Genomic DNA, 13,240 nt, shown 5'->3' with positions numbered 1-13,240 from the left:
TAAACCCCGGAGATGGTTGTGTGCAAAAATCCTAGTAGATCAGCAGTTTCTGAAATACTTAGAGCAACTAGTTTGGCACCAACAACCATACCATGTTCAAAGTGACTTAAATCATCTTTCTTCTCCGTCCTGTTGCTCGATTTGACCTTCAGCAGGTCATGTTGGCAATGTCTACATGCCTAAATGGAGATGCTGCTAAGTGATTGGCTGATTAGATATGCATTAACAAGCAATTGAACAGGTGTTCCTAATAAAGTTGTTGGTAAGTGTACATTGTATACAGTATTGCATTCTTAGATTATATTTTTGTAGTGTCTAATGCAAGGTAGATTAGCTTGTTTCACTTCCTTGAAATAAAAAATATTTCCTTGAATACTGGATTTTTAATATGCTGTCATCATTTTATTTTGTTTAAAGTTGCTGAAGATGTTTGCCTAGGAGGATCATATACTGGTACAGAGCCAAATGGATTAATTTGGAGTTTAAAACCAGTTCCTGGAAGCAGGCCTGCTCTAAGGTGAATGTTTAATAAGTTTCCATCATGGAGAATCCACTGCATCCACTGAACAGTGTCATCTCCAGGCAGAGGAGTAGCTTCAGTGACAGACTGCTGTCACTGTCCCGCTCCACTGACAGACTAAGGAGATCGTTCCTCCCCAACACTATGCGACTCTTCAATTCCACCCGGGGGGGTAAACGCTAACTTTATTCAACGTTATTGTCTGTTTTTACATTCATTTTTATTACTCTTTAATATTGTTTTTTTTTTTGTGACTCTTCAGTTCCACCCGGGGGGCTAAACGCCAACATTATTCAAAGTTATTGTCTGTTTTTACATGCATTTTTATTACTCTTTAATTTAATATTGTTTTTTTTTGTATCAGTATACTGCTGCTGGATTATGTGAATTTCCCCTTGGGATTAATAAAGTTATCTATCTATCTATCTATCTATCTATCTATCTATCTATCTATCTATCTATCTATCTATCTATCTATCTATCTATCTATCTATCTATCTATCTATCTATCTATCTCATTATGCAATGTCTAGCAACCTGTTTGTTTGTCACTTTAATGGTTTAATTTATTTCTTTTTTTTATTCCAAGAAAATTAATAGAGATCAGTTAAAATATCATGCAGCAGAAGTGGGCAGTTTTTTATTTAAGGTTGAGTGTAAGCGTTTTTGTAACATATACTAAAACTAGTTATTCTTTCTTTTTATTTCAAGAAAGTAACATACTGTACAATGAAGAAGACATCATTTATAAAATGTATGCAACAAATAACTTCAAAATCAACTTCTGAGGGAAAAAAACTAGAAAATAAAAAAAAAAACCTAGCCAATCCGCGGCGTAGCATACGCCACATAATTATTTATTGATATGCGAACACTTCCTGAAAGACACAGTTGTCTAAATGGGGAGGGTTTGAGGATACAACTGTCAGTGAATGAAAAGATGGAACTATGGAGAGAGCAACATACAATTGTCCGTGACTGAAAACCGGTTTAGGCAGATACAGGCATATCTTTTTGAAAGTTTGGCCTTGTGCCTTATTAATTGTTATTGCAAATGCCAATCTAACAGGAAATTGTCTGCGTGTAAAAGTAAAAGGCAAATTTGAATCTGATGGGGTCAGTGAAATCCGGGGAATAAGGAGAGTTTGTGAAGTAGCAGATGTAATAGTCTTGCACTCCAGTACATTGCGGTGAATGCTGGTAACAGAAAGTCTAGTGCCATTACAGAGACGGATCACCTCGACTATGTGCAAATCCATTCAACGCAAACATTTATTTGCAGCCACGCTAATGTGACATCACCTTCCCACTATCCTCTTACAGAAAAACATTTACAAACGCATGTCATGCCGGAATTTCAATTCAAAATTTGCTCAAAAATCTTCATGCTCCAGAAATATCTCAAAGCACATTTAAACACACACTGCACTGAACAAACGCATTCCACACAGGTCTCTCAATGCACTACTTGTTCGAAAATGTTCTGACTGCAGAGATATCTCAATGCACATTTAAAATCACACTCCACTGAATGAATTATGCAATGTGAACATTGCCAGCAACGCTTCAAAACAACTTGTGCTCTCAAGAAGCACTCACAAACTCATTCCAGTTCCTTTCAGTGTCAACTCGCAAACCCCATGGACAGTCATTGCATTCAGTTTTACGCTGCTTTTCAAGAAGTTACCGCCATTCCCGTCCAAGAACATAACATTGGCCTACCTACCGCAGTATGTACTTCTTGCAATGCTATTCATTGGCCATCAGAGGAGTTGGCGGGCCTGGCCCTGTCGTGCATAGCCCATGGTATCCCATAGTTTTACAGTTGGCGGGGGGGGCTCTGTGAGCTGGCGGGTGTGGCTCTCTGTCTTGTGTGCATCTTACGTGCCCTTATTGAATGGCAGGCGGGGCTCTGTCGTGCGTTCCCCATGGTCGTGTGACTTGGTCGATTATATTTATTTATATATATATATATATATATATATATATATATATATATAGAAAACCACCCGTAACCGAAATGAACAATGAAAAGTCAACGTGGCTCAGAGGTGCATGTGGACTGTAGCACAGACGAAAGCGACTGAGGCTGTGTTTGGTGAGTTGTTGCGTGCGGGTACATGAGCAGGCAGTGCACATGCCTCGAGAGCGACGGTGGACACGGGAGGAGGGCTACAGTTGGCGGGCGGGGCTCTGTCGTGCATATCCCATGACGCAGGAGGAGGGTTAGAGTTGGGGGGCGGGGCTCTGTTGAGCATATCCCATGGTCTTAGAATTGGCGGGCGAGGCTCTGTGAGTTGCCGGGCCTGGTCCTGTCGTGCGTATCCCATAGTATCCCATGGTCTTACAGTTGGTGGGCGGGGCTCTGTGAGTTGGCGGGTGTGACTCTCTGTCTTGCGTGCCCTTAGTGAATTATATATATAGACTAGCAGAATACCCGCGCTTCGCAGCGGAGAAGTAGTGTATAAAAGAAGTTATGAAAAAGAAAAGGAAAAATTTTAAAAATAACGTAACATGATTGTTAATATAATTGTTTTGTCATTGACATGAGTGGTTGTTGTCATATTTATATATATCTATATCTATCTATATATATATATATATATATATATATATATATATATATATATAGCAAAATACCCACGCTTGGCAGCGGAGAAGTAAAAAGAAAAGGAAACATTTTAATAATAACGTAACATGATTGACAACGTAGTTGTTTTGTCGTTGTCATGAGTGCTGCTGGCATATATATATGGACCCAAGGTCCATAACCCATCAGCAGGACCAGTATCTGCTCCTTTGGGCAAGGAGGAACAGGATGAGCACTGCCAGAGCCCTACAAAATGACCTCCAGCAGGCCACTGGTGTGAATGTCTCTGACCAAACAACCAGAAAGACTTCACGAGGGTGACCCAAGGGCCCAATGCACCACTGGTGCCCTGTGCTTTTTACAGATGAGAGCAGGTTCACCCTGAGCACGTGACAGAAGTGAAAGGGTCTGGAGAAGCCATTGAGAACATTATGCTGCCTGTAACATCATTCAGCATGAGCAGTTTGGTGGTCGGTTAATGATTGTCTGGGGAGGCATATCCATGGAGGGTCACACAGACCGCTACAGGCTTGACAAAGGCACCTTGGCTGCCATTAGGTATCAGGATGAAATCCTTGGACCCATTGTCAGACCCTATGCTGGTACAGTGGCTCCTGGTGCATGACAATTCCTGGCCTCATGTGGTGAGAGTATGCAGGCAGTTCCTGGAGGATGAAGGAATTGATACCATTGACTGGCCACTACACTTTCCTGACCTGAATCCAATAGAACACCTCTGGGACATTATGTTTTGGTCCATCCAATGCCACCAGGTTGCACCTCAGACTGTCCAGGAGCTCAGTGATGCCCTGGTCCAGATCTGGGAGGAGATCCCCCACAACACCATCAGTCATCTCATTAGAAGCATGCACCGATGTTGTCAGGCATGTATACAAGAACACAGGGGCCATACAAAGTGCTGCACAATTTTGAGTTGCTGCAATTAAATTTTGGCAAAATGGACTAGCCTGCTACATAATTTTTTTCACTCAGATTTTTGGGGCGCCTTTGAATTCAGGGCTCTGTAGGTTGATCATTTTCATTTCCATCAAACGATGTGGCATCCTTTCGCTCCTAACACATTACCCAGTCTATATCAGTATAGATATCCAGGAGGATTTCTTTTTCCCATTGAGATCTGATGTGTTTTCAAAGTGTTCCTTTAATTTTTTGAGCAGTTTATATATATATATATATATATATATATATATATATATATATATATATATATATATATACATGTGTACATACACACAAATATACTATGGGGTGCGAAACAGGCAAATACATTGATTTTCTGAATATATAAAGTCGGCGTCAGAATACATAAAGTCAAAACTTGAATATATAAAGTCATTCCCGAATATATAAAGTCGCTGTCGGAATATATAAAGTCAAAACTTGAATACATAAAGTCAGCTCTGGAATATATAAATTCAAAACTTGAATATATAAAGTCAGCACTGGAATATATAAAGTGAAAACCTGAATATATAAAGTCAGCGTCGGAATTTATAAAGTCATTGGTCATACCGACAGAAAGATACAAACTCTCGCCTCATGAGATGGTTTCTGGGCTTACAACTTTTACCGTTTCACAGTAAAACATCGACCAGGTTCTGAACACGTCAACGCAGACGTATTATCAAGACTAAATGAACCTGGTACAGAGAGTCGCTTGATTCACAGAAATGTGAATAAAGCTGAGGGGGAGGGTGTGAGCTACAGGGCTGATCGCACCCCAAGAAGATACAGACGCCTCTGGGAAAACCACAACCCCTGAAACACAGACTACCCTCACATTGCTCCTTACTTTCTCACTTGCGCTATAACGCGTAATGCAAACCTCGCGCGATACTCCGCTAACTTAAAAGCTTTGTGCAGCGCCTGTCAGTTGAAAATTGATTGTCTGCTTGCTTTTATTGCTCTCTCTCTCTGCTCCTAGTGGAACTGTCATCTCTGAGTTGTCATGGAGCACGTTTAAGCTCATGTGTTTGAATAAAAATCCTTCTTGTTTCTACGACCTCCTGTGTCTCTGTGCAAATCTGTGACCCAAGCGTGACAATATATTCCGACGCTGACTTTGTATATTCAAGATTTGACTTTACATATTCCAGCGCTGAGTTTATATATTCCGACGCTAACTTTATATATTTAAGTTTTGACTTTAGGTGGCAGTGTGACGAAGTTGCTTCGGAAAACGGCGTTAGCCGCGGAGCTCAGCTCAGAGCGAAATGAGGTAAATGGGAGGGGATATGATGACGTGACTCCTCCACCGCCCTTAACTGTCAATCCCCCACAAACACAGTCTCTCGGAATTTGCATAAGCACACGCCTTCACCTGCAATTTTAACTTAGTTACAAAGTGATCAAAACTCTCGTTTATATCCTGCGTCCTCTCATTAAACTTGTATCCCGCATTACCCGTGGGCATGAAAAACGCCAGCGGCAGCCTGTCTATTATCTTAATTTAAAGTTTTGGTTTATACCTTGCTTTGTTTCCGAAGTAGCTGCACTGATGAATATTGTAGTATATGTCACTCGCTCGCTTCTTATTGTTTCGCTGCCTTCTCAATTATATAATGCATGCTTTCTTCAGCGCATTTTGGAGCTCTTCCTGGTTTTCTACATAGTGCGTTGACAGTCAGTTCACGTGATTACGTGGGCGGCGTGATGATGTCACACGAAACTCCGCCCCTACGGCTTTCAAGCTCAACTCCATTACAGTAAATGGAGAAAAATACCTTCCAGTTATGACCATTACGCGTAGAATTTCGAAATGAAACCTGCCCAACTTTTGTAACGAAGCTGTAAGGAATGAGCCTGCTAAATTTCAGCCTTCTACCTACACGGGAAGTTGAAGAATTAGTGATGAGTCAGTTAGTGAGTGAGTGAGTCAGTGAGTGAGTCAGTCAGACAGTGAGGGCTTTGCCTTTTATTAGTATAGATAATAACACAAAACAAAACCTAGCAGAACAAGAATTCAGCCCCCACCTGAGAGAAAGATCTTTTACCCCCTATATGAATACTTTCTAATTTTGTTTCAATTAAGTGGTGCCATGTTTTAAAGTTTTAGGGATATCCTATATGCCACAATTAGTTTTTTTCCCCCATTCTTCCAGTTAAAGTCTACTTCGTAGTAGTGTGGACAGCAATTTAGATTGTGAGGCTGTTTTATTCCCTCGCACTGTTTGTTCAGTCATTTTTATGCATGCCTAAATGCTCACTTTCTGCATGCCTAAGCACTCACTTTGCACACGCACAATAATCTATCCTGTTAGGTTACATGACACAGTGAATGCATGGATTCTCCAGGCGTGTTTTTCATAGTTTTTTTTTTTTTTGAAAAGTGAATCACACAGCTTCAGTTTACACATTGTTAAAACAACAATTAACACTAGAATTATCAAAGTCTACGAAGAAAACTTGTAATCCCAGTCCACCTTAAATCCGTTCACACCTCTCCGTCAGCGTCTCTTGCGTTGTAAATGTGTCGATCAGCAAAAGCAGCAAGCAGCCTGCTATCCCACCCCCCCACCAACCAGGACTTTGCACAATACCTTGGCGAGCTCTGTTAGCCATGCTGTTTCGTTGAAGGACAGGTTTGGGGCAAACTGACTGGCAGGATGGCACCTGACCTGTTGCTTCATCCAAATGGTGCCATCTTTCACCTTTATGCGTGGAGCAGCTGCATTGTTCTTTTATGTGAGTGTACGTTTCTTGCAGGGAGGGCTTCTGTTCTCTTTCTCTGATGTAGAGCCCTAGTTCCCTTCTGAGTTCACCTCTGCCATAGCACATCTTTATTTGAAAATAACAGTGTCAGCGGGGTGAGCGTGAACATGACTGAGAGAATAAAACTGAGTAATAATAAAAAAAAATGCTAACCTTTACAAGTACCATAAATTTACATCGGCTGTTACAGACTCAAATCAGATGTATGTTTTTATTCTATAATAGTAAGAATAAGAGCAGCTCACTACTCAAAACGGAGGCGTCCAGGATCAAACCATGAATGTCTTGATTATGAGTCAGCAATTCTTGCCGCTGCACCACTAAAGTGGTCGCATTAATGGCGTGTCAATGTCACACCCTAACGCAATGTTCTTTTTCTGCAGTTATATTCTTGAATTATAGCACACTTGTTTTGTTATACTTGTATCTTTTGTGGAAGTGTTTATTTGATATTTGGACTTCAGGCTTCACACATTATACACTTCATGTCTGAATTTTGTCAATTATTACTAAAACATGTGTGCCAAGCGGCTGGGGGTGGTACCCAGCCGTGACGCCCAGAAGGATCGGAAGAAGGACTACGCATCCTCTGGACCACGAGAGGGCAGCTGCCCTGGATGGTATGGGGACCACGGGAACAGAGCTTAGAAGCTCAACCCTATAGGGGCCCATGGTCACTGCCAGGGGGCGCTCTGATGCCTGAAGAGTCCTAGCCCTCAGCACTTCTGCCACACCCGTAAGTGCTGGGGGCACTCCGGGTGCACAGCCGGCACTTCCGCCACACCAGGGAGTGCCGGCACTAACTAATTGGGAGGCACCTGGAGCACATCCAGGTGGATATAAAAGGGGCCGCCTCCCTCCATTCAATGGCTGGAGTTGCGAGAGGATAAAGATAGAGCTCGGAGGAGAGGAGTGGAGGTGGACCTGCACAGAGAAAGGCATTGTGAGGCCTGGACTTTGGGGGTGAAAGTGGGTTGTGTACTGTGTTCTCACTGTATATAGTTGTAAATAAATGTGTTGTGGTGCTGATAACAATGTCTACTTGTCTGTGTCTGGGCCATATTCCACACATGAAGAATGTATATATTTCAGCAATGTGTGTACATAGATTGTTGTAGACACAGAACACACATGAAATGCATGTATTCCAAATAACAATATATTTATTTACCCTATACATCTCCAGATAACCCACATGCCTGTAAACAGACTTGAGCTGAGAGAACTTTCTGCATTGGTGGGGGGATGGGATAGCAGGCTGCTTGCTGCTTTTGCTGATCGACACATTTACAACACAAAAGACGCTGACGAAAAGGTGCGAACGGATTAAAGGTGGGCCAGGATTGCAAGTTTTTCTTGGGCTTTGGTAATACTAGTGATAAGATATCAGATGATACGTACAGTATTGCACACTCCTAGTTAACAGATATTGTGAGAAAAAATTGTGGACTTTACAAAGTGCGATTGTTGTTAGAGTCAGCATCTTCGGCAGTAGGACAGTTGTACAGTCGTAGTGTTTGTGTTATTCTTGTGTAATTAAACTACTAGAAGGGTAAAAACACATAACAAGAATTTCTTAATGCACCAAAAATGCAGAGCCTTTCAGTTTATGCTTTTGTATAGAGACATCATGTACACCAGCTCTTCTAAGTTCTGACCCTGACAAGCTTAAAAGCAGTATGATTGTATTTGCTTCAGTTTCAGTATGTTTATAAATGAAAACATGTACATTGTTATTTGCATTTAATGTATTATTGAATTTTTTTTAACCTTTCTATTGTTAACTGGCCATAGTTCAATCATTAAAATGCTGCACCCCATTTATGTTAATCTGTTTCAAACTACAGTACTTTGATTTTGTGTCTGTTTAAACAAATATGTATCTATATATGGACTCAATATATACAGTAATAAGTAATTTATATTGTATTTTATTTCACCTGAGAACTTGTAGCAGTGCTATGCACCTGCATACAGCAAAGAGTGCTATACAAAAATAAACTGAATTGAATTATACCTAGAATTAAATGTTTTTGAAAGTATTACAATGTTTAAACAACATTTTGGCCGGAATGAATTATATATTTCCCTTAAGGGAAGCTGATTAAATTTGAGAAAAAAATTCTGCTTTTGCAAATTTTAAGTCTATGTGTGTATATCCAGGATTTGATGAAATGTTTTGGATGTACGCTCCAGTACAGTCCAGATAAATGAGGAGGTAGTGAAAGTAAGTTGAGAATTCGATTGCTTTCTAAATGTAGTTTAGTGTGTTTACACTTCAGAAATCAAGTGTATTATATTTCTTTTGTTTCAGATTAAGAAAACACAATGTATTTACTCCTTTTCTATTAAATGTCTCTGTGCATAAAGGGCACATAAATGGTGATTTCAAAGATGCATCGTCCTTAGCTCTTACTGTAATAGAACGCTGGTACATTGCTCCAGGAGTGTCCACAGTAGAAATTAGGGAGAACTGTATTCATGGAACACTTTTCCTTCCACCAGGTAAAAGAAAACAATTATTTAATGAATCAACACAAGTAGAGATGAAGAAGAAGAAGAATATTTATGTACTGTATATAATTAATCTTTTCTAGGTCCTGGACCATTCCCTGGAATTTTAGACTTATGGGGAGGAGGAGGTGGACTAGTGGAATATCGTGCTGCACTGCTTGCGTCTCATGGTTATGCTTCTCTTGCTCTGGAGTACATATCCACTCAAAATACTTCAATAAATGTTAATAATATTGGCACTGAGTATTTTGAGGTAAAAAATGTATATGTAATATATATATTGGCTTTTTAATGTGTTTTATTTTAAATAACTAAATTGTTATATTTTCTAGTTCAAATGCTTGATTAAAAATGGCAACTGTGCAACATCATTCATTATTAATGATATAATTTTGTTTTTAGAAACATGCTTATGCCTTTTGATGGACTTTCATCCCATCTAAATGGTTTTGCCCCTTAGTGGCTTGTACTGGCTTAAATTATTCCATCCATCCATCCATCCATTTTCTAACCTGTTCTATCCTGAGCAGGGTTACGGGAAATCTGGACCTATCCCAGCAAGCACAGTGCACAAGGCAGGAACTATCCCCTGAACAAATTATTCTAACTGTGTAAAAATGGTGCTGATAGTAGGCTTGCTTGCTGTACAGATTTTGCCAATAGTTTCATTATGCTTAAGCAGGGATTAACAAATAATAGTAATAATGGTAATGTATAACTCAAAATCATACATTTAAAAATGATGATAAAATTATTATAAAATACAGAACAATGTATTCAAGGAAATTTACATAAATATAGTACAATAATAAAGTAAGAATATGCAAACATAATACAATATAATGAATAATGATGCAGTAGTGCAGAAACACAGGAAACGCTGAAAAGATATTATGAAAATAAGCATATATACAGAAATGTAAAGATGACAACAAAGAAATGTTGAAATGACAGGTTTTAATATATTATATGTACAGTATATGACATATATATAAAGAAAGGAATATAAAACATAGAAATAAAACAATGTCCTTAAATAATACAAACGACAAAGAGAACCAACATGAAATCATTTATGGAACATATATCTGAAAAAATGGGGAAAAAATGTATGTATGTATATTCTGTGTATATATATATATATATATATATATATATATATATATATATATATATATATATATATATACACAGTACAGGCCAAACGTTTCGACACACCTCCTCATTCAATGTGTTTTCTTTATTTTCATGACCATTTAAATTGGTAGATTCTCACTGAAGGCATCAAAACTATGAATGAACACATGTGGAGTTATGTACATAACAAAAAAAGGTGAAATAACTGAAAACATGTTTTATATTCTAGTTTCTTCAAAATAGTGAAGGACCGCAGAGTGAAGGCAAAGGGGCCAACAAGTGCTAAACACCTCTGGGAATTCCTTTAAGACTGTTGGAAAACCATTTCAGGTGACTACCTGTTGAAGCTCATCAAGAGAATGCCAAGAGTGTGCAAAGCAGTAATTAGAGCAAAGGGTGGCTATTTTGAAGAAACTAGAATATAAAACATGTTTTCAGTTATTTCACCCTTTTTTTTTTAAAGTACTTAACTCCTCATGTTTTCATTCATAGTTTTAATGCCTTCAGTGAGAATCTAACAGTGTAATTGTTCATGAAAATAAAGAAAACACAATGAATGAGGAGGTGTGTGCAAACTTTTCACCTGTACTGTATGTATGTATGTATGTGTATATATATATATATATATATATATATATATATATATATATATATATATATATATATATATATATATATAAATTTGTGTGTGTGTGTGGGAGCATCCCTTAACTTTGTAACTACACTTTTTTTACACAATTTTTGAAGGGGTTTAGGTCAGCAAGTTTCAATGGCTGAAAGCCCTCCTCTTCTGCGCCATTTGAAACAAGTCTTTAAAGAAAGAAAATTACAAAAGTCAATTTATAAGGTGAGGAAGGCAAGAAGAAAAGGGAGGAACAATAAAAAATGATACCTGTTGCCCAAGGGTAAGTGTCAAAAGCCAGGATTCTGCCACCAATATCAAATGGAAAGAAAAAACAAAACTACACAGAAAATGAATATAGTAAGTGAAAAGAAAAATCCAAGGGGCACGTTGAATAGTAAATTAATAGCAAATAAAGCAAAAAGAGATTAATAGGGCTCACTTATGTGGTGAGGTTTAATTATGGACAGACAAATCTGTTATAATTTTTTTTCCATAAATGTTCAAACTACAGAACTGGAAAATATAAAATGGATTTGATGGATTAAAAATTATGGCAACTGCAGAGAAATATTACAACAGTGTAAATGAGAAAACTTTAAAATGAACACACTGTCCGTACAGGAATATGTAACTGTAACTGTCAACAGTATACATTAAGAACTGTGTATAGAAGGTATTGGGAGAAGAAAATAAAAAAAAACAGGTTAAATCATATGTTTCATTTAAATCAATCGTGTGTTAGCAGTTCAGTTTTTAAATATAGAAAGCTTTGTAGTGAAGGAGAGAATTATTGCAGTCATCTTGTCTGTGGTGTCGGTTCACTTGCTCTAATTAAGGTCTGAAATTAGATGACATGCCTTAATGAAATATTAAACTGAACGTTTTAATGATTGTGTTCAGGCGCTTTTGTTTTCAGCAATATGGTATTTGATAGTGTGATAGGTTATTATGCTTATTTCAGTTTTCTCCATTTTCTGATTTCTTTCCACATTCAGGTTACATGTAGTTAGACTGATTAATTGATTGATTGACTCTGAATTTGCCTAGTGTGAATGAGTATGAGAATGAGGTGTGTCCTGTAATTCATTTTCTAAGGCTGATTCTTACTTTGTGGGAAGAAGCCCAGAATACATTGAGCAAAAAACCTATGCAGGGAAACATTACAATCTCCATACATACTTAAACTGAGGAGTTTAGAGGTGTGAGGGTAGAGAGACAACCAAAATGCCTCCCTTATAGCAACTGTTGGCATGAAAATTAATATTGAGCACATCAGTGCTTTTGTTTTCTATGATTAGCATTCTTGACTTCCACCAGTTTATATATTTAGACACAATTTAATTTCTAACCCTAATTTTGTTTTTCTCCAACTACTTGTGCATTACTAATAAACTCAAACTCGCTGTTAAAATGAGGATTGTGCACTTGTGTAATTATGTCCTCTTCCTTCTTTTCTTGTGTACTGGTCAAAGGTCTAACCATCCATTCATTCCCAACCTCATTTAATCACAAACCGCAGAATTAGAATAAATCAAGATGGGAGAGTCCAGAAAAAAACCTCTTATCCACTGTCATGAACACTAAGGCAATTTCTAGTCTTTTAATAAACTAATTATTCAAAATGTTGGTATGTTGAAGAAAATTAGAGTACCTGAAAATATCCACACAGGCGTGACCAAAACATGCCAACTAATTAAATCCAGTTCTCTGGTGTTACTATATAATAGTAAATCGAAAAATAATTTTAATTTAAGGACATAAACTTATGTAACAGATTAAATGTTTTAAACAATTTTTTGTGAAACACTATTAGTTTTGTTAACATTTACATGTATTTGTTGAGCATATGCTTTTAATGAAAAGTATGTATGATTTATAAAGACATGAAGACAGAAGTATAAAAATTATACAATCACAAATTTACCTAAAAATTTCAATAAGGTACAAAGATACATTTTAAAAACAAAAGATACTCGTAAAATGTCACTCGGATAACACCACAAATTTAACTAATTAATGACGACAAATGTAATTACAAATGGGGTGGGTATAAGTGGATATCTCTTTTAGCAATTAGTTACATTTATAGATTTTCTTTACACTTCTATGCACACTATAAAAT

At 37.8% G+C, this 13,240-nt stretch overlaps 1 protein-coding gene across 3 annotated transcripts in view; it reads left to right on the top strand.

The window, feature by feature from the left end:
- LOC120533931 (peroxisomal succinyl-coenzyme A thioesterase-like) overlaps window positions 1–13,240 on the top strand; it is a 93,658-nt gene that overhangs the window by 23,825 nt on the left and 56,593 nt on the right. For all 3 annotated transcript variants that reach the window (XM_039761060.1, XM_039761058.1, XM_039761059.1), the window contains 3 exons: window positions 418–517; window positions 9,157–9,347; window positions 9,440–9,609. In XM_039761060.1, coding sequence (XP_039616994.1) covers window positions 418–517; window positions 9,157–9,347; window positions 9,440–9,609 — 461 coding nt within the window. The remainder of the gene's footprint in view (window positions 1–417; window positions 518–9,156; window positions 9,348–9,439; window positions 9,610–13,240) is intronic.

The sequence above is a fragment of the Polypterus senegalus genome, chromosome 8 (genome assembly GCF_016835505.1).
Source record: "Polypterus senegalus isolate Bchr_013 chromosome 8, ASM1683550v1, whole genome shotgun sequence".
NCBI classification, from domain to species: Eukaryota; Metazoa; Chordata; class Cladistia; order Polypteriformes; family Polypteridae; genus Polypterus; species Polypterus senegalus.
This window is presented reverse-complemented; position numbering and strand designations above follow the sequence as displayed.